Source organism: Somniosus microcephalus, chromosome 3 (assembly GCF_052327205.1).
Source record: "Somniosus microcephalus isolate GS21.2 chromosome 3, FLI_Smic_1.0, whole genome shotgun sequence".
NCBI lineage: Eukaryota > Metazoa > Chordata > Chondrichthyes > Squaliformes > Somniosidae > Somniosus > Somniosus microcephalus.
The window spans coordinates 376821291-376843262 of record NC_140989.1 but is presented as its reverse complement, the minus strand read 5'-3'; the positions used below and the strand labels follow the sequence as shown (position 1 = coordinate 376843262).

The following is a 21972-nucleotide window of genomic DNA, read 5'->3' as shown; positions in this document are numbered from 1 at the left end:
TTCACTCTCCCCCTCCCTCACCCTCTCTCTCTCCTCCCTCTCCCCTCTCTCTCTCCCCCTCTCTCTCTCTCTCTCCCTCTCTCTCCCCCTCTCTCTCCCTCTCTCTCTGCCCTCACTCTCCGCCCTCTATCTCTCCCCCTCACTCTCCCCCTCCCTCTCTCCCACTCCCCTCCCTCTCTCCCCCTCCCCTCCCTCTCTCCCCCTCCCCTCCACCTATTCCGCCTCTCCCCCCTCCCCTCCCCCTCTCTCCCTCCCTCCCCCCTCCCCTCCCTCACCCTCTTTCTCTCCCCCTCTCTCTATCCTCTCCCTCTCCACTCTCTCACTCTCACCCTCTCTCTCTCTCCCACTCTCTCTACCCCTCTCCCTCTCCCTCTCCCTCTCTCTCTTCAATTCAATTCAATTCAAATCGCTTTATTGGCATGACAAGGTACATCTTATGTTGCCAAAGCATCGAAAAACATTCATGGTTGTACACAAAAATACAGATCTATTCATACAGTGTATAAACAGATATATCCCTGAGTGTATAAATATACATTCATATAATTTGTATATACTCTTTTCTTATATTTAGTGGTCCCTCTCTCTCTCTCTCCCTCTCTCTCTCCCCCTCTCTCTCTCCCTCTCTCTCTCTCCCTCTCTCTCTCTCTCTCTCCCCCCCTCTCTCTCCCCCCCCTCTCCCCCACTCTCCCTCTCTCAGTGGGCTGTGGGCTCGGACTCTGTTCCTCTCCCTGGGTCTGGACAATCTCTCGCTGGGATCTCTTTCCACATTAACACAATCACAACCATCCATTGGGTTGTATTTTGGAGTCGATGCGTTGCGGGGAGTTGGGCTGAGAATGAAATCTGAAGCGATCTTGCGCCGGCACTGGGCCGGGCCGGGAAGCTCGGGTTACTCACACACATTGACCGTCCCTTTGGGGATTGGGAGGTACGAGCCCGCTCTCCACGCTCCGCCTTGAAAGCCTTTCTTGCATCTCCCGCAGTCCGGCCCCGTCGTGTTGTGCTCGCACTCGCAACTCAGCTTCCCCTTCTCCAAGATACAGTTGTTGGCGTGAAGATTGCACTTACACCTGGCAAAAAACAAGGGCAGCTGCTTTCAAATGGGCTGAGCAGCTGGGTTAGACTCGGGACTCTCCGCTCCGGGACTCCGCTCTCCCTTTCCCAGCTCAGCTCTCCCGACACCAACACTTTTCTGACACTTATTGCATTTCAAACTGTTCCAGGCCCCTCAGAGCAAGAGCTTGCATTGATAGAGCGCCTCTCACCCTCAGCACATCCCACAAAAGCACCTCATTGGCTGTAAAGTGCTTTGGGACGTCCTGAGGTCATGAGAGGCGCTATAGAAATGCAAGTTCATTCTCCCTTAACAACAACACCTGTAGCTACAACAACAACTTGCATTTATATAGCGCCTGTAACTAGTGAAACCTCCCAAGGTGCCTCACAGGAGCGGAAATCAAACAAACTGACCCCGAGACACATAAGGTGATATTAGGACAGGTGACCAAAGGCTGGGTCAAAGAGGGAGGTTTTAAGGAGCGTCTTAAAGGAGGAGAGAGAGGCGGAGAGGTTTAGGGAGGGAATTCCAGAGCTTAGGGCCCAGGCAGCTGAAGGCACGGCCGCCAATGGTGGAGCGAAGGGAGTGGGGGATGGACAAGAGGCCGGAATTGGAGGAGCGCAGAGATCTCGGAGGGTTGTGGGGCTGGAGGAGGTTACAGAGATAGGGACTGGTGAGGACATGGAGGGATTTGAAAACAAGGATGAGAATTTTTAAATCGAGGTGTTGTTGGACCGGGAGCCAGTGTAGGTCAGTGTCAACAACAACAACTTGCATTTGTATAGCGCCTTTAACGTAGTAAAATGTCCCAAGGTGCTTCACAGGAGCGTAGCTCGGACAGAATGTGACACCGGGACACATGAGGAGGAGACACTCGGAGCGGAGACTGAAGATGAAGACTGAAAGACTGATAATCTCCACCTTCCCTCTTCTCCTGGGTCAGTCCCCACTTTCCCCAATTTCACCCAAATACCAAACGGGCTGGATTGTCCCAGGGTTTGCTCAGAAAGGGTTAAACCTGGGAATCTCTTCAAAGGTTTAAACTGAAATCATTCAATTCCCGCTGGGTGAGGAGCAGCCGGGAGTCCAGGAGGTGTAAATTGTAGTGTATGTACCCGTCTACCTTTAAGAGAACTATTGTATGTAACCGTCCACCTTTAAGAGAACTACTTTAGGTGTTGCACTACTTTGTTGGCTTCTGTATACTGTAATACCGACGGTGACAGTATTAGGCAGATTCGCCCTGACCTTCGAATAGTAAAGTCCTGTTTTAAGTTACTCTTGGAGTCTGTGTATTAATTAACTAAACAACCCACAGACTTTACAGTGGCGACGAGTCCGATCGTACCCTGCGGCAACAATACTTCCGAAGCAGTTAACGAGCGTCGAGAAGAGGCAACCGCCCTCGTCGTTCTGCTGGGAGAAAACTCGAGGCTGCAGCAATAGAAAGGAGGAAGAATTTAGCGACAAAGACTTCCATCAGCAACAGGCACTGACTGTCCCTTCTGCCACGGTGAGGAGTGAGCCGATCAGCAAGAGAAGCAAGGCGGCCACGGTGACTGTGAGTAAGGGAAAGTAAAAAGAATAACCAGAGGATAAGGGCTGTGCACTCGACCACGGTCGAGGGGGAAAGGAGCCGGACAGAAGTCGGGTCCAGAGGCGCTGAGACGGGGGCAGCGTGGAGCAAGGAAGCCGCGGTACTAATAGGCTGGGGGACGCTACGGCGTCGTGAGACAGCTAGACCGCGACCGGTGGGAAAAGCCAGGCAGCGACCGAAGCCACGAAGCGCTGCGACCGGGAGCGTAGGCGCGGGAAGAGATAAACTCAGCCGCAGCCGGGGAGGGAAGCACCGGACTGCGAGACGGCTGGGAGAGGCGTTTGGGAGCCGAGCGAGCGGGAGAGGCAGAGCCGACCAAGGGAGACTGCGCGGGAGCCAGTCCAGCGGCTGAAACTGTTCTCCGTCAACGGGGTGTACCCAGCGCCGGTAGAGCCGAGCGAGCGGGAGAGGCAGAGCCGACCAAGGGAGACTGCGCGAGAGCCAGTCCAGCGGCTGAAACTGTTCTCCGTCAACGGGGTGTACCCAGCGCCGGTAGAGCCGAGAGAGCGGGAGAGAGACCAAGCCCGAGCAAGGGGAACTGAGCGAGAGCCAGCCCAGCGGCTGAAACTGTTCTCCGTCAACGGGGTGTACCCAGCGCCGGTAGAGCCGAGAGAGCGGGAGAGAGACCGAGCCCGAGCAAGTGGAACTGAGCGAGAGCCAGCCCAGCGGCTGAACCTGTTCGCCGTCAACGGGGTGTACCCAGCGCCGGTTGCCCTGCCGAGAAAAGGGAAAGCCCTGAAGCCGACGCGCAGGCTGTGAACCTGAAAGCCAGCGGCCGTCGCCTGTGGGGGAAAGTGTACCCCTCCCGCTAGGGAAGAAACGCGGGAAGCCGCCATTAGGCGGGGAAGAAGACAGAAGCGGGAAACCGCCATTGAAGTGGGCGGGGAGAGAAGATAAGCGCGAGAAACCGCCATTTTTGCGGGAAAACCGCCATCTTAGAAAAAAAAAAATAAGTTAAAGAAATAATTCGGGGTGTTATCAGAAAGAGAGGAAGATGCCTAAGCGTGGTAACATCAACGATTTTAATGCCGAGGTAGAAGACTGGGCCACGTACGTGGAACGCATCGAGATCTATTGTGAGGCCAATAAAATAGAAGAAGATGACAAAGCTATAACCTTGCTAAACTCGATGGGCGCGAAGACATACGGGCTCTTGAAGCATCTACTAGCACCAGCTAAACCGGCGGATCAGACTTTCGATGATATTGTGACTGTTCTGAAGGATCACTTGAACCCCACACCGTTGATGTTGGCGGAACGATTCAAATTCTATGCGAGAACGCAACGGAAAGACGAAAGCAACGCAGAATACTTGGTCGAACTGCAGAACTGCATAGACTAGCGAAATACTGCCAGTTTGGAGGGAATCTGACAGAGGCATTGCGAGACAAGTTCGTGTGCGGGTTGGCAAAGGAAGGAACGCAAAAGCGACTACTCGAAGAGAACGACCTTACACTTGACAGGGCTGTCCTTATTGCAGCATCGCACGAAGCCGCAGCGAAGGGAACTGCGGAAATGCAGCTAAAGACAGCAGCACTAAGTGTGGATCAAATTACCTCGACAACAACAAAATGCTATCGTTGTGGGAAGACAACACACGACCAGAACCAATGCTGGTTTAAGAACCAGGAATGTAGGAAATGTGGCAAACTGGGTCACATAGCTAAGGTATGCTGGTCAGGGAAGAAGACCAACAACCAAAGGACCAACAACCAAAGGAAGCCATCACAGGAAAAGTACAACAAGGTACACAAGGTGGCTGAGAAGAGTTGAGACGAACAGAATTCAGACTCAGACCCAAACGGCCAGGAGCTGGGTAGTCTGAGAATTCACAATGTGAGTAAGGAAGCTGACCTACAAACTATCTGGGTCATGCTAAAAATAGCTGGAATCCAAGTGAAAATGGAGTTGGACACTGGATCAGCTCTATCAGTCATAAATCGAAGGGATTACCACCGGCTATTCTCACATATACCCTTAAGAGATACCAAGTTCGCATTGCAGACATACACGGGGCATAAAGTATACCCCATGGGAAAGATAAGAGTCAAAGTGAGAGATAGGGGTAAAGAACACCCAAGAATGAACTTATACGTACTACATGAGGGAGGACCACCACTTCTAGGACGGGAGTTGATCAAGAAAATAGACATGGAATGGCACTATCTAAAAGCCATAACGAGTGAGGACTCGGTGCAGACAATCAGCTCAGATTCTGAAACGGATGACGATAAGACCAACCCAAATATGAAAGACAAGGCTGAAATGGACTTGCCGACGAAGGTTGGAAAAACGAAGGCATGCATAAAGGCTTATGCTCCAGAGAAGAACAAAGTTTCAGAGCAGAACTCCACCGAACAATGACAACCTAGTTTGACAGAAAATTCTGAGCCTGTTCAAGTTACGGACATATCCATGACGGAAGAACACCGAGCTCGGACTCAAACTTATTTCAAATTACGACAACAATTAGAACAATTGAGTTACCGTCTCGTACAAGAGATGAAAACAATGAAAAAGTTCTATGACACCGAATGGGAGAATCTGGAAAGACAACAGAAGCAGCTAGCTCAAGCAGAGAGCGACCATAGAGCCATCGTGACCAATTACCGATCACATCTCCCTTATGCTGTTCAGGAGTTAGAATATTTGCAGGAAGAAGCAAATGAAGAGGAATCTTCAGGAAGCCAGGATTTTATTCCAGTTCTTCTCTACGACTCCTTACAAGCAGAGTGTGAGAAGTTGAAAGAACAGTATGAACAGGCCCAGGCTACAATTCTGGAAGGGGTTAACTCGGCAACCTCCGAAAAGCTAGTTTCAGTGGAAGCATATGAGCAACTGAAGGTTGAACATGAGCAAGAAGTCCAAAGGCTGCAGGAAATTCTTGATGAGCTCAAGGCCAAGACAGACTCATCGGTAGAAGTTCCATCCATAGATGAGAAATTAGAGGTGAAAGACATGGCAGAACCTGAAAGACAAGATGTACAAGAACTCATAAAAATATTAAAGGAAACCCAAGACAAATATGGGGCGGCAATGACCGAGATGCAACAACTTGAAGAACAGATTCAACTGGGAATCCGTTCAGTGGAAGAAAAGGGAACTGTAAGAAACACAGAGACTGTAAGAATGGCCTCTGAACATGAGCTAGAGAGCATCAAGGCGCAACTTCTCCGAGCGCTGGAAGCCAAAGTACAAGAGGAAAAGGTGAAAGCATTGGAGGGAAAGGTGGATGAAATGGAGAAGACTCTGACCCACAGTGTTCCCGTGGAAGAGTTAACGGTCAGCCAACTCCTTCATATGCTGAAGGACAAGACTCTACAATGGGAACAATCTGAACACGAGCTTCAATCTTCAAAGGGAAGGAGTTCGGAGCTCTCAAAAGTTATGGAAATAGCTGAGGTTGCAACACAGATTTTACAGGGATGCCAAAAGTACGCTGAATCACGTCAATGTGAACAGCAGAATGTTGAAACAGCTGCTCCAGTAGAAGGATTGAATAGCCTGATCAATCAATCCCCGAGGGAAGGGGAAGTATTGAAATCACAAACGAGGTCATTAGTGAAGGTTTTGCAGGAAACCCAGGAAGAGCGGGATGAATATGAACGCATGAAGAAGTCTCTTCAGGAAAGATGTCTAGGGAGGGAACAACAGTCGGCTAACGTCCAGTTGGGTACGGAAGAAGTAGCAGGCCCTCTCGCTAGACTAGCTCAGGACGACACCGAATATTACCATGACCTGTTGAGTGACACGGAATATTACGATGACTTGGTCTGCCCAGCTTGTGATGAAAACTCCCAAAGTGCAGAAATCAGGATGAAGCACTTAAAGTCTAAGGAACATAGGGAGATGGTGGCGCTACAGCTGGCAGCGGATAAGGGAGCCCCGAGAGTCTCCAAGAAGCAGAAAAGAAAAAGACGAAGCAGAAGACGATAACCATCTAAATCATTATCACTTCTATCAGATCATGCACGTGGGCCCTACGAAGGGGGCCAAATCAGTTGGAAAGTAGGAAAAATTACCAAGGCAGTCCAGCTGTTTGTAAAAGTCAGCACTGCTGGTTCAGCAGGACGGAAGTTCAAGCTGTTAAGCCAAGGGAAAGACTATTGGATGAGTCACGCTAGAAATGTGAACCGGCTACACCACAGAGATGTTGTTCGGACCGAGTCAAGACCAGAGACTGAATCTGTGAACTGTTCCCGCAGAGACTGAATCTGTGAACTGTTCCCGCAGAGACTGAATCTGTGAACTGTTCCCGCAGACTATATCTGTGAATTGTTTTGCATAAAGTTGTATATATGTTATAATGTATGTTTAATGGGGAATCAGTATGTTGTAAGCTAAAAAGGGAGGATTGTAGTGTATGTACCCGTCTACCTTTAAGAGAACTACTTTAGGTGTTGCACTACTTTGTTGGCTTCTGTATACTGTAATACCGACGGTGACCACACCGGTATATAAGTGCTGTGTCAGGAAGTATTGGGCAGATTCGCCCTGACCTTCGAATAGTAAAGTCCTGTTTTAAGTTACTCTTGGAGTCTGTGTATTAATTAACTAAACAACCCACAGACTTTACATAAATGACCAGTAATTGATGATTGAGGAATCATTAAATATTAACTCTGTTACAACTCAACACTAAACTAATACCAGCCACATCTTTTGCTGGATGTTTATAACCTATCATTAATTCATTCATTTGAAGATTGAATTCCCTGTCGTGGTTACAGTGCTAGTTAACAGAAGAACATAAGAAATAGGAGCAGGAGTCGGCCATTCGGCCCCTCGAACCTATTCCACCATTCATTAAGATCAGGCTGATCTTCTACCTCATCTCCACTTTCCTGCACTATCCCCATATCCCTTGATTCCCTTAATATTCAAAAATCTATCGATCTCTGTCTTGAATATACTCAACGACTGAGCCTCCACAGCCCTCTGGGGCAGAGAATTTCAAAGATTCACCACCCTCTGAGTGAATAAATTTCTCCTCATCTCAGTCCTAAATGGCCGACCCCTTATTCTGAGACTGTGACCCCTGGTTCTAGACTCCCCAGCCAGGGGAAACATCCTCCCTGCATCTACCCTGTCAAGCCCTGTAAGAATTCTGTATGTTTCAATGAAATCCCCTCTCATTCTTGTAAACTCTAGAGAATATAGGCCCAGTCTACTCAACCTCTCCTCATAGGACAATCCCCCCATCCCAGGAACCAGTCTGGTGAACCTTCGTTGCACTCCCTCTATGGTAAGTATATCCTTCCTTAGGTAAGGAGACCAAAACTGTCCACAATGCTCCAGGTGTGGTCTCACCAGGGCCCTGTATAATTGCAGTAAGACGCCTTTACTCTTATACTCAAATCCTCTTGTAATAAAGGCCAACATACCACTTGCTTTCCTAATTGCTTGCTGTTCCTGTATGTTAACTTTCAGTGATTCGTGTACAAGGACACCCAGGTCCCTCTGAACACCAACACTCCCCAATCTCTCATTTAAAAAATACTCTGCTTTTCTATTTTTCCTGCCAAAGTGGATAACTTTACATTTCTCCACTTTGCCATGTTCTTGCCCACTCACTCTAACAGATTTGTCAAACATCATTTCCCTTTCATGAATCCGTGCTGACTCTGCCCAATCCTATTATTATTTTCTAACTGTCCTGTTACCACGTCCTTAATAATAGATTCGAGCAATTTCTCTACTACTGATGTCAGGCTAACTGGTCTGTAGTTCCCCATTTTCTCTCTCCCTCCTTTCTTAAATAGTGGGGTTACATTTGCTACCTTCCAATCCGCGGGAACCGTTCTAGAATCTGGAATTTGGAAAATGACAACCAATGCATTCACTATCTCTATAGCCACCTCCTTCAAAACCCCAGGATGTAGGCCATCAGGTCCAGCGGATTTATCAGCATTCAGTCCCATTAATTTCTCCAGCACTATTTTTTTACTGATACTAATTTCTTTCAGTTCCTCATTCTCGCTGGACCCTTGGTTCTCCACTATTTCTGGGAAGTTTTTTGTGTCTCCTTCTGTGAAGACAGACACAAAGGGGTCGATTTTCCCAAACCTGTCGGGAAGAAGGCGGGACTTCCCCTTTCGGGTTTTTGATCCGCCTACATCGACGTCCGGCCAATCCGTGCGAATTTCCCTTGATTGACCTTGTTGAGCCCGCCCAGCCAATTAAGGGCCACCCGGCAACAGGTGACGTCACAGACTTGACAGATGACAGTGTTTCACAGCTGTTTGAAGCTGTGAAACACTGACAGTCTGAGTTCTAACATGAGTCCTTCTGCACAGACTCAGTTAGAACTCTCAGCAGCACTCAAAGCTGAAGGCTGTCACTTTTCACAGATCGCAGCCGTTCAGCTTTCAGTGCTGGCTGAGTGATGGACTCTCGACGCCTACAGGAAGAAATGCTGTTAATGTAAGTACAGGTAAGTAAAAGTTCTTTACACACTTTAAACACACCAAACACACTTACCTTTGCACTCATGCACCCATCACTCACCTGAACACCAACATCGCGACCCCTCCAATCCTTCAACCCGACGGCCCGCCTGCTCTAACCTGGCGTGGTTTGGAGCCGTCGGGAATCCCACACGACACCCCTCAAAATAGGGATTAGGCTAAAAACTGCCTGTTAACTACCTGTTAACAGGCAGTTAATTGGCACTAATCCTTTCCCGCCTGGGGTCGACGGGTCCCAGTGCGGGGCGGGTACCCGCCGCCTCTGAAACTTGCGTGGAGCGGGGTTTTGGGCAGGATGGTGTCGGGACCCCCGAATTCAGGATTTCCCCCCCCCCCCATATGCCTGAAACCCCGCCTGACGGCTCCAGGAAAATCGACCCCAAAGTATTTGTTTAATTTCTCTTCCATTTCCTTATTCCCCATTATAATTTCTCCTGTCTCAGCCTGTAAGGGACCCACATTTACTTTCATTAATCTTTTTCTTTTTAGATACCTGTAGCTTTTACAGTCTGTTTTTATATCTCTCACTAGTTTAATCTCATATTCTATTTTCACTTTCTTTATCAATTTCTTGGTCCACCTTTGCTGAATTCTAAAATCCTCCCAATCCTCACACTTACTACTCTTTTTGGCAACATGAAAAGCCTCTTCCTTTGATCTAATCCTAACTTTAACTTCTCTTGTTAGCCACGGTTGGACCACTTTTCCTGTGGGGTTTTTGTGCATTAAAGGAATGTATATTTGTTGTAAATTATGTATTAATTCTGTAAATGCTAGCCTTTGCTTGTCTACCGTCATGCCTTTTAATGTAGTTTCCCAATTGACCTTAGCCAACTCGCCCCTCATACCGACGTACTTCACCGTGAGCTACAGGTTCCGATCAGGTGAATGAGCAACATTCAGTGAGAGAATGAGTGGTTTACACAACAAATTACTCTCCTTTCCCACACTAATCTCCAGGAAACGGGAGAGTAAAACTGACAGAAGCGGATATCAGTGATTCAGGATATAAAGAGGAAGCACAGGCTGAGATTTGGGATCAGTGGGATAGATTCGCTGATCTACTTTACTCCTGGACAATCCTACAATCCAAAAGATGAAAGGGTGGATTTTAACCCCGCCCCACACAGCGGGAACTCTGTCCCAGGCTCCTCCACTCTCCCGATCACAAACTCCTCAACCTCGGACCCTGGGAGTGAATCCCACAGCCTCACCACTCTCTGTGTGAAGACGTTTCTCCTGCCCTCTCTCCTCAATCTCTCACATTTAATCTTTCTCTGGCCCCTCATTCTAAGGAAGAATGACCTTACATTTCTACAGAGCATTTCACCACCTCAGGACGTCCCAAAGAGCTTCACAGCCAATGAAGTACTTCTGAAGTGTGCTCACTGTTGTAATGTTGGAAACGCAGCAGCCAATTTGTGCACAGCAAGATCCCACAAACAGCAATGTTTCCGTCCCTAAACCTCTCTACCTCTCTCTCCCCCTTTGAGACGCTGCTAAAAACCTCCCTCTTTGACCCAGCTTTTGGTCACCTGTCCTAATATCTCCTTCTGTGTCTCGGTGTCAAAGTTCACTCTGATTTACGCTCCTGTGAAGCACCTTGGGATGTTTTACTATGTTAAAGGTGCTATATAAATGCAGGTTGCTGTTGTTCAGTAAATGCGGTTTGGAACGGCCCAAAATGCTGTGACGGTCTCTGTGCCGTGAAGCGTGAGAACGCTGGTCTCGGTGACTCTGTGCTAACAGCATCGAGCCGCTGTTTAACTCACTGCGAAGGTGAAGCTTCACAATCCGCAGATTGTACCTTGCACAGTCAGCAAGTTGGCAGTTCTGGGCACTGTTTGCTAAACTAAGCAGAAACCCAGAGAGTTCCTTGGAGTCACATTAACAGCAGCGTAAACATTTTACTGCTCCTGTTCTCCAATTAGTGTCTGAAGATTCTCCGCAACTAAAAGCTGGAGCGAGTCTCCCAGAAGCTGAGTGTAGAATAATGAGGGAATGGCTCCGAGCCCCGGAGATTGTGTGATGGGTGAATGGGAACTCACTGACCCAGACTGAATATAGATTGAACACGAAGGGAGCGTTCAGTCAGAATAATTCATCAAATCATGAAGGGCTTTGATAGATTAAATAGGGAGAAACTGTTTCCAGTGGCAGGAGGGTCGGTAACCAGAAGACACAGAGTGAAGGGAATTGGCAAAAGAACCAGAGGGGAGATGAGGAGAATGTTTTTACAGCGAGTTGTTGTGATCTGGAATGCGCTGCCTGAAAGGGCGGTGGAAGCAGATTCAATAGGAACTTTCAAAAGGGAATTGGAGAAATACTTGAAAGGAAGAGATTAGCAGGGCTGTGGGGAAAGAGCAGGGAGTGGGACTAATTGGAGAGCTCTTTCAAAGAGCCGGCACAGGCACGATGGGCCGAATGGCCTCCTCCTGTGCTGTCTGATTCTCTGACTCCCTGAATCCTGATGAGACTGGAGGTCGGCAGTGTTGAGAGTAAAGGGACAGATTCTGCTCGCTCCGTGCTGCTCGATTGGCTGAGCACTGAGCAGGAAATCGCTGCCTCATCACCAGCCAGCCAGCAGGACTCTGAAAGCTCGCTAACGAGCCCATCCCCAGGGGCAGGGGGAGCTGTCACAGTGCTGGTCTGTGCACACTGTCACTGAGCCATTCAGGGAAGCTTTCACACCCGACACAGGGGCAGCTGACGGTGCCGAGTGGGCCGGGGGAGGGATCCCGATCTATCGCTGGAAAACTTCCCCAGTTACCGAGCGCCCACATCAGCGACTCGGAGCAGAAGCGGTGAGGAGCTCTCACCCTCCAGGAATCTCCGATAGACTGAGAGCCACTCCAGATGTTAGACCCGATATTGTGTCCCCCAGATCTTGGCCCTGATAGAGTGTCCCCCAGATGTTGGAGCAGATAGAGTGTCCCCCAGATGTTGGCCCTGACAGCATGTCCCCCAGATGTTGGCCCTGTGAGTGTCCCCCAGATGTTAGCCCTGATAGAGTGAGAGCGACTCCAGATGTTAGACCCGATAGAGTGCCCTCCAGATGTTGGCCCTGATAGAGTGGTCCCCAGATGTTGGCCCTGATAGTGTCCCCCAGATGTTGGCCATGATAGAGTGGCCCCCAGATGTTGGCCCTGATAGAGTGCCCTCCAGATGTTGGCCCTGTGACTGTCCCCCAGATGTTGGCCCTGAGTGCCCTCCAGATGTTGGCCCTGATAGAGGGTCCTCCAGATGTTGGCCCTGTGAGTGTCCCCCAGATGTTGGCCCTGATGGAGTGTCCCCCAAATATTGGCCCTGTGAGTGCCCCCCAGATGTTGGACTGACACAGCGTCCCCTAGGTGTGAAATGTGGGTTCAGCGACTCTGGCCAGAAGGGGCGAGGAGCTCTCACCGCCCGCGAATGTCCAGGTTGGAGATGGCGTAGAAGTATTTGGAGAGGTTGTGCTGGTCAACACTGGTGGCCCCAGTGGCCGGCCGGAGCAGCCTGAGCCGCAGGTCGGTCAGGGTGAAGAAGTCCCTCAGGTCCTTGGTGGTGTCCAGCTGGCCGTACAGCGAGGCCATGTCGTGGAGACGGGGCCCCCCGAACAGGGCGAAACGCTGCTGGATCTCTAAGCGAACCATCTTGTCCATCTTCCACACGTAGCCCCTGGAGTACTCCTCCGTGCAGATGATGTCCAGCACCGAGGCCGGGCTCAGATCCCGGGCCGTTCTCGGCTCCATCCCGAAGGAGGTGAGGCAGTCGGCCGCGTAGAACTGGTAGGGCTGCCACGTCCGGCCGTGGTCCAGAGATTTCTCCAGGACCATCTGCTCCGGCCGGCCCGACTCGAAGGTGATGACGATGTCCTCGGTCAGCTCGATGGTCTTGCCCCAGGACAGAGTGATGTTGATCAGGAGGGGCTCGGGGAAACTCCTCCAGGAGACACTTTGCCAAAAGGTGTTGGGAATCCGCCCCTCGTCATCCAGCATCAGCTCGGGCGGGTGTGCGAGCTCGGGCGTGTGAGCGTCACACTCATTGTTGCACATGTACGGGTTCTCCTGGAAACGGAGACGGGAACAACATGGGTTAGATACAGACTAAAGCTCCCTCTACACTGTCCCATCAAACACTCCCAGGGCAGGTACAGCACGGGTTAGATACAGTGTAAAGCTCCCTCTACACTGTCCCATCAAACACTCCCAGGGCAGGTACAGCACGGGTTAGATACAGATTAAAGCTCCCTCTACACTGTCCCATCAAACACTCCCAGGGCAGGTACAGCACTGGTTAGATACAGATTAAAGCTCCCTCTACACTGTCCCATCAAACACTCCCAGGGCAGGTACAGCACTGGTTAGATACAGATTAAAGCTCCCTCTACACTGTCCCATCAAACACTCCCAGGGCAGGTACAGCACTGGTTAGATACAGATTAAAGCTCCCTCTACACTGTCCCATCAAACACTCCCAGGGCAGGTACAGCATGGGTTAGATACAGAGTAAAGCTCCCTCCACACTGTCCCATCAAACACTCCCAGGGCAGGTACAGCACGGGTTAGATACAGAGTAAAGCTCCCTCCACACTGTCCCATCAAACACTCCCAGGGCAGGTACAGCACGGGTTAAATACAGAGTAAAGCTCCCTCTACACTATCCCATCAAACACTCCCAGGACAGGTACAGCACGGGTTAAATACAGAGTAAATCTCCCTCTACTGTCCCATCAAGCACTCCCAGGACAGGTACAGCACGGGTTAAATACAGAGTTACGTTCCCTCTACAATATCTTAGAATCCAGGAATATCCACACACTCAGGGATTTCTTAATAAAACTGTATGTTCTCCATCGCACTACACTGTGTGCTCGACAGCTGGGTAATTATATCGTAGTAATGTTGAAGAATGATGTTAGCTGTCTAACTAAAAATAGCTTCACGCCACTGAAATATTTAGAGATCTGAATTATTAAACTGCACAGGATTTGGAAACAACTGCAAGAATCTCACCTCATCTTCCCCAGGAGTGATTCCCTGTCACTGGGAGAGATTCCCCGTGACTGGGAGAGATTCCCCATGACTGGGAGTGATTCCCCGTCACTGGGAGCGATTCCCCGTCACTGGGAGAGATTCCCCGTCACTGGGAGAGATTCCCCGTCACTGGGAGCGATTCCCCGTCACTGGGAGAGATTCCCCGTGACTGGGAGCGATTCCCCGTCACTGGGAGAGATTCCCCGTCACTGGGAGAGATTCCCCGTCACTGGGAGAGATTCCCCGTCACTGGGAGCGATTCCCCGTCACTGGGAGCGATTCCCTGTCACTGGGAGAGATTCCCCTTCACTGGGAGCGATTCTCCGTCACTGGGAGCGATTCCCCGTCACTGGGAGCGATTCCCCTCACTGGGAGCGATTCCCCGTCACTGGGAGAGATTCCCCGTCACTGGGAGCGATTCCCCGTCACTGGGAGCGATTCCCCGTCACTGGGAGTGGTTCCCTGTTACTGGGAGAGATTCCTTGTCACTGGGACAGATTCTCCATCACTGGGAGCGATTCCCTATCACTGGGAGTGATTTGCCAATAGTTTTAAATCAAGTCCTCTGGTTACCGACCCTCCTGTTCCTGGAAACAATTTTTTCTTATTTACTCAACACTGTTCATGACTTTGAACACCTCCATGAAGACTCCTCTTAACCTTCTCTGCTCTAAGGCTTTATTTGACCGAGTGTGGTATCAAGGAGCCCGAGTATAATTGAAGTCAATGGGAATCGGGGGGAAAACTCTCCACTGGCTGGAGTTATACCTAGCACAAAAGAATGTGGTTGTTGGTGGTCATTCATCTCAACCCCAGGACATCGCTGTAGGAGTTCCTCAGGGCAGTGTCCGAGGTCCAACCCCAGGACATCGCTGCAGGAGTTCCTCAGGGCAGTGTCCGAGGTCCAACCCCAGGACATCACTGCAGGAGTTCCTCAGGGCAGTGTCCGAGGTCCAACCCCAGGACATCGCTGCAGGAGTTCCTCAGGGCAGTGTCCGAGGTCCAACCACAGGACATCGCTGCAGGAGTTCCTCAGGGCAGTGTCCGAGGTCCAACCCCAGGACATCGCTGCAGGAGTTCCTCAGGGCAGTGTCCGAGGTCCAACCCCAGGACATTGCTGCAGGAGTTCCTCAGGACAGTGTCTGAGGACCAACCCCAGGACATCGCTGCAGGAGTTCCTCAGGGCAGTGTCCGAGGTCCAACCCCAGGACATCGCTGCAGGAGTTCCTCAGGGCAGTGTCCGAGGTCCAACCCCAGGACATCGCTGCAGGAGTTCCTCAGGACAGTGTGTGAGGACCAACCATCTTCAGCTGCTTCATCAATGACCTTCCCTCCATCATAAGGTCAGAAGTGGGGATGTTCACTGATGATTGCACAGTGTTCAGTGCCATTCGCAACTCCTCAGATAATGAAGCAGTCCGTGCCCGCATGCAGCAAGACCTGGACGACATTCAGACTTGGGCTGATTGTTAAGTATGTGTATTGTATTGAACAATTAACACAAAGACTTAAACGTATAACTCAAACAGGTCTTTACTGGTTGGAGGTAGGGACTATACATAGGTCTTTACTTCATGCCCACAGGCGGGAACTGAGGGGGATCAGTACCCACAGTACTATTTATACCCCTATGGCCAGGAGTGGTACTGCGTATCACTACGCCCAACAAGTAGTGCAGTCCTGTCCATAGGTTCAAAGTAGCACACATATTACATACACAACATTCCTCCCTTCCTAGCTTTACAGTCATCTCCCCATTTAACATAACGTAATAACATATATACATATATAACTTCAGGTTTACATAACAGAATAACATAGATACATAGATAACTTCATGTCAAAACAGATCACAGATTCAGTCTCTGCGGAAAACAGTTCACAGATTCAATCTCTGTGGTGTAGTCGGTTCACGTTGCTGGAGTGACTCATTCAATAGTCCTTCCATGGATTTAACAGTTTGAACTTCCGAACTGAATTGGCTCCGTTCGGAGGGACCACGTGTGTGATCTGGTAGAGGTGCTAATGGTTCAGATGGGTCATCTTCTGTTTTTACTTTTCCTTTTCTGCTTCTTGGAGACTCTCTGGGCTCCATTGTCAGCTGCCACAGCTGCCAGCTGCATGCGCAGTTCCTCCTTCTCTTCCTCCTGTTTCCGTCGTAGAGCCAGCTTCTCCCGATGTTCCGTAGACTTTTGGTGCTCCTCCATGATTTCTGCACTTTGGGAGTCGAAGTTACAAGCTGGGCAGGACAGGACATCGTAATATTCGGTGTCGTCCTGAGCTAGACCAGTGAGAGGGTCGTCTATTTCCTCCATACCCAGCTGGACGTTAGCCAGCTCTTGTTCCAAATCCAGACATCTTTCCTGAAGAGACTTCTTCATGTGTACCTCTGCATCCAGCTTTTTCTGGGCTTTCAGCAAGTCGTTTACTAGTGACCTCATTTGTGATTTTAATACTTCAACTTCCTTTGGAGATTGATTGATCGGACTATGCAATCCCTCTACCGGAGCAGCTGTTTCAGCGGTCTGTTGTTCTACGTTGACGTGAGTCAGCGTACTTTTGGCATCCAAGGGCTGCTCTGTTGCAGTCATCTCAGTCTGTGTTGCCACCTCAGCTCTTCCAATAACCTTTGAGAGCTCCGAACCCCTTTCGTTTGAATATTGAAGTTCATGTTCAAGTTTTTCCCATTTCAGAGTCCTGTCCTTCAGCATATGCAGGAGTTGGCTGACCGTTAACTCCTCTGACATCAGACGTTTTGTGTGCTCCTGCTCCATTTTCTCCATCAGCTGCTTCTGTTGTCTTTCCAGATTCTCCAACTCTATATCAAAGAACTCTTTCGTTGCATTCAACTCTTGCTCAAAACGGCGAAGCATTTGTTCTAATTGCTGTTGTAGTTTGAAATGGAGTTGAGTTCGAGCCCGGTGTCCCTCAGAAATGGGCACATCAGTAGACTTGCCAGACTCAGAATCCACAGTTAAACTATGTTGTTGTTGCTCAGTGGAATTCTGTGCTGAAACTTTGTCTTTTGCACCTGAGTTGGGCTTACCATCATCCGTTCCAGAGTCTGGGCCGACTATCTTCACCGAGTTCTCACTCGTTATTGTTTGTAGGAAATGCCAGTCCATATTCATTTTCCTAATCCACTCCCGTCCTAGTAGTGGAGGACCTCCTTCAGATATCACATATAAGTCCATTATTTGACTGTCTTCGCCCTTGTGGACCACTGCAACCTCTATTTTCCCGATGGGGTACACTCTTTGCCCCGTGTATGTTTTCAATATAATCCCCGTATCCTGTAGGGGAATATGTTGGAATAACTTTCCGTAATCTTTCTTATTTATGACCGTCAATGCCGATCCAGTGTCCAATTCCAGTTTTACTTGGACTCCTTCTATCTGAAGAGTGACCCAAATTGTCTGGAGGTCTGCACCCTTACCAGCGTTGAGTACTCTTAAGCTAGCCAGTTCATTACAGCTTAAGCTAGCCAGTTCATTACTGCTAGCGTCTGAATCGGACTCCTGTTCGGTCACCTTGTGTACCTTTGCGTATTTTCCTTGCGGTGACTTCTTGTTGCTGGTCTTCTTCCCTGACCTGCATACTCTAGCTATATGTCCAAGCCTACCACAAGTTCTACATTCTTGGTTTTTAAACCAACACTGGTTCTGATCATGCGTTGTCTTTCCACAACGATAACATTTGCCAGAACTCACACCCAATTTGTGTGCACTGAGCTCCGGTGACCGTAGCTGCATTACTGCCGTGCCTCTCGCTGCGGCTTCGTGTGCTGCTGCCATAGTGACCGCCTTCTCAAGCGTCAGCTCATTCTCCTCGAGCAGTCGCTTTTGTGTATCCTGTTTAAATAAACCACACACAAATTTGTCTCGAAGTGCCTCTGTCAGTCCCGTTCCAAACTGGCAATATTTCGCTAATTTACGCAATTCCAGCAAATAATCAGCATTGCTTTCATGCTGTAGCTGCCTTCTGTCGTAAAATTTAAATCGTTCCGCTAGCATCAGCGGCGTGGGGTTTAGATGATCTTTCAGGACAGTAACAATCTCATCGAACGTCTTATCCGCCGGTTCATCTGGTGATAACAGGTGTTTCAATTGCCCGTATGTCTTCGCACCCATTAAATTTAATAATGTTAGTGCTTTATCAGCCTCACGAATTTTATTGGCCTTACAATAATTTTTAACTCGTTCAACATATATGGCCCAATCTTCGATGTCACTATCAAAGTTGCTAATATTCCCGTGTTTAGGCATTGTAGTACTTTATCAGATTTTTTTTTTTACTGTTATCCAAGATGGCGGCTTCCCGCTCTTGCCGTCATCCTCCGCCCACAAAATGGCGGTTTTCCCGCTTCTGCCTTCTTCCCCAGCGGTTTTCCCGCGAAAAATGGCGGCTTTCCCGCGCTTCTCGCTCTCCCCGCCCACTTCAATGGCGGTTTTCCCGCGCTTCTCGTCGCTGACTTTCAGCCCGACTGCGGCTCTTATCTCCTGTGCGATCGCTGGTGCGCCGCCCGCCCGAAACAGTTCTCAGCCCTTATCACCGGTGCGATCGCTGGCCCGCTAAGCGCCTCCCGCTTGAAGCGGCTCCCGGCCTCTGGCTCACCCGCTCGGCGGCTCTTGCTCGCTCCCTCCCGGGCTCTGGCTTACCCGCTCGCGCCCTCCCGGGCTCTGGCTTACCCACGAGGTTATGGAGGCTTCAGGGTCCTAATGCCTGTCGCTTCCAGTCGCTGGAAGCTGTCAGGATTTCTGCTGCCCTTCAGTTTTCAGTGGGGTGTTGAGGATTGGAACCTCTCTTCAACGTCCTGTCTTTGGACGAAGCCGCTGTGGAATAACTGCCGCAGGGTTCGAACCGACTCGTCGCCAGTGTTAAGTATGTGTATTGTATTGAACAATTAACACAAAGACTTAAACGTATAACTCAAACAGGTCTTTACTGGTTGGAGGTAGGGACTATACATAGGTCTTTACTTCATGCCCACAGGCGGGAACTGAGGGGAATCAGTACCCACAGTACTATTTATACCCCTATGGCCAGGAGTGGTACTGCGTATCACTACGCCCAACAAGTAGTGCAGTCCTGTCCATAGGTTCAAAGTAGCACACATATTACATACACAACACTGATAAGTGGCAAGTAACATTCGCTCATGATTTTGAACATCTCTATTAAATCTCCCCTTAACCTTCTCTGCTCTATGGAGAACAATCTCAGCCTCTCCACGTAACTGAAGACCCTCATCCCTGGTTCCAGAAACGTGCCACAGTCTGTTCAGCCTTTCCCAATAGTTACAACCTCTCTGTTCTGGAATCATCCTCGTGAATATTTTTAAATGAAATAAAATGGACTGTAAAGAGACAAGGGAGCTGACCTTTGAAAGGATTTCTGACATGACGACATTTTGGACCTTTTGATTATTTTGATTTTCCAAAGTTCATGTTCAGTGTGTAAGAAGCACCGACCTCTGACCTCTAGAGACCATAGAATGGTTACAGCACAGAAGAAGGCCATTCGGCCCGTCGAGCCCGTGCCGGCTCTCTGCAAGATCACCTCAGTTAGTCCCGCTCCCCCGCCCTTTCCCCGGAGCCCTGCAAATTATATTCTTTCCGGTACTTACCCAATTCCCTTTTGAAAATGTTTCCTTGGGAAATTGAGTCTCACTTCAGCTGTCTGTTTGAGTTAAAGACAGAGCGAGAAAGGACGAGAGTTTTGTGGGCGGAATGATTGAGGGGAACTTGTCTTTTTATAGTCTGTTGTTGAAACAATCCCTTATTTGTGCTCAGGCCATAACCCTGGGCTCTGTGTGTCAGACCCTGGCCCAGCCTGGGGCCTAATGATGCTTCACCTCAGGCTGGTTTGTGAGGGAGCAGTCGGAGGTCACAGGGCTCCCTCGGGGTCACTTCAGGTCATTGACCTTCCGCGGTGAAGCAGCGACAGAGACAGCGGCAGCTCCACATGTTGTGATAAGGAATGTGCTGCCTGACAGGGCGGTGGAAGCAGATTCAATAGGAACTTTCAACAGGGAATCGGAGAAATACTCCATCAAAACCCGTCATGATTCTCAACACCTCTATTAAATCTCCTCTTAACCTTCTCTGCTTTCAGGAGAACAACCCCAGCATCTCCAGTCTCTCCACGTAACTGAAGTCCATCCCTGGGATCATAAAAGAGCCCCAGGCTGTTCAGCCTCTCCTGATAGTTGGAACCTCTCAGATCTTGAACCATGGTTGTGAATCTTGTGTCAGACTCTGGCCCAGCCGGTGGGCCTGATGATGCTTCACCTCAGGGAGCAGTCGGAGGTGGTGGGTTTGGGAGGTGCTGCCGAAGAAGCCTTGGCGAGTTGCTGCAGTGCATCCTGTGGGTCGGACACACTGCGACTTGACCTGACATCGCAACACAGAATCAGCCCAACATCCTTTCCCAAATGATCAGACAGCTCGCCTGTTAGACAGGAATCTCCAGAAAGTGGCTGTTGCAGCAATCAATAAAACTAATGGGTGATAAAGATGGAGAGCGTGGCAATATACAGAGATAATAGAGATTAAAGAATCGACAATTGTCACAGCATCGACTAAAGGCATTGACTAAAGCCACATATTGGAACAGGTTATTTTGAATTCTCTATGTAGAACGAATGGAGTGACCATTAGTAACAGAATCCTAAAGCTGTGTAAAGTATGAATGAATCATTGAACGGTACAGATGTTAAGTGCTCCTGAATGTTGTGGATGTTGTGGATAGCACATTCAGTGAGTTGGTCACACCGCAGGTAAAGGCTAGCTCAGACAGTAAATGGGTGACCAAAAGGCAGGGTAAAGGCAGGAAGGTAGTGCAGGAGTCACCTGCGGTCATCTCCCTCCAAAACAGGTTTACCGTTTTGGGTACTGTTGGGGGAGATGACTTATCAGGGGAAGGCACCAGCAGCCAGGTTCAGGGCACCATGACTGGCTCTGCTGCACAGAAGGGCGGGAAAAAGAGGGATAGGGCTATAGTGATAGGGGATTCAATTGTAAGGGGGATAGATAGGAGTTTCTGTGGCCGAGACCGAGACTCCAAGATGGTATGTTGCCTCCCTGGTGCAAGGGTCAAGGATGTCTCGGAGCGGGTGCAGAGCATTCTGAAGGGGGAGGGGGATCAGCCAGTTGTCGTGGTACATGTAGGTACCAACGATGTAGGTAAAAAGAGGGAGGAGGTCCTACAAGCTGAATTTAGGGAGTTAGGAGCTAAATTGAAAAGTAGGACCTCAAAGGTAGTAATCTCTGGATTGCTACCAGTGCCACGAGCTAATAAGTTTAGAGAGAGTAAGATAGATAAGCTAAATACGTGGCTTGAGCAGTGGTGCAAGGGAGAGGGATTTAAATTCTTGAGGCATTGGAACCAGTTCTTGGGGAGGAGTGACCTGTACCAAGGGGACGGTCTACACCTGAACTGTGAGGGAGCCGATGTCCTCGGGGTAATATTTTCTAGGGCGGTTCGGGAGGATTTAAACTAATTTGGCAGGGGGATGGGAACCTAGGTAGTGGAAAAGAGGGAAGTCATATGAAGTCAGAAATAGATGGTAGAAAGGTGAGAAGCAATAAGCAAAGGAGAGAAACACAAAGGGCCAAACTAATTCATAATGAGAGTGTGAAAAAAGCAAGCCTGAAGGCTTTGTATCTTAATGCTAGAAGCATTAGGAACAAGGTGGATGAATTAGTTGTGGAAATAGAGGTAAACAAGTATGATTTGATTGGGATTACAGAAACGTGGCTGCAGGGTGGGCAAGGCTGGGAACTTAACATCCAGGGATATACAATATTTAGGAAGGATCGGCAAAAAGGTAGG

The 21972-nt window shown here is 49.4% G+C and overlaps 1 protein-coding gene across 1 annotated transcript in view; it reads right to left on the bottom strand.

The window, feature by feature from the left end:
* LOC147122457 (netrin-G1-like) overlaps positions 1 to 13181 on the bottom strand; it is a 33941-nt gene extending 20760 nt beyond the window's left edge. The window contains exons 1-2 of the mRNA XM_085983617.1: positions 12527 to 13181; positions 901 to 1073 (exon numbers count right to left, since the gene is read on the bottom strand). Of these exons, the coding sequence (XP_085839743.1) occupies positions 901 to 1073; positions 12527 to 13158 (805 nt within the window). The 5' untranslated portion in view covers positions 13159 to 13181. The remainder of the gene's footprint in view (positions 1 to 900; positions 1074 to 12526) is intronic.
* Positions 13182 to 21972: the final 8791 nt, after the last annotated feature.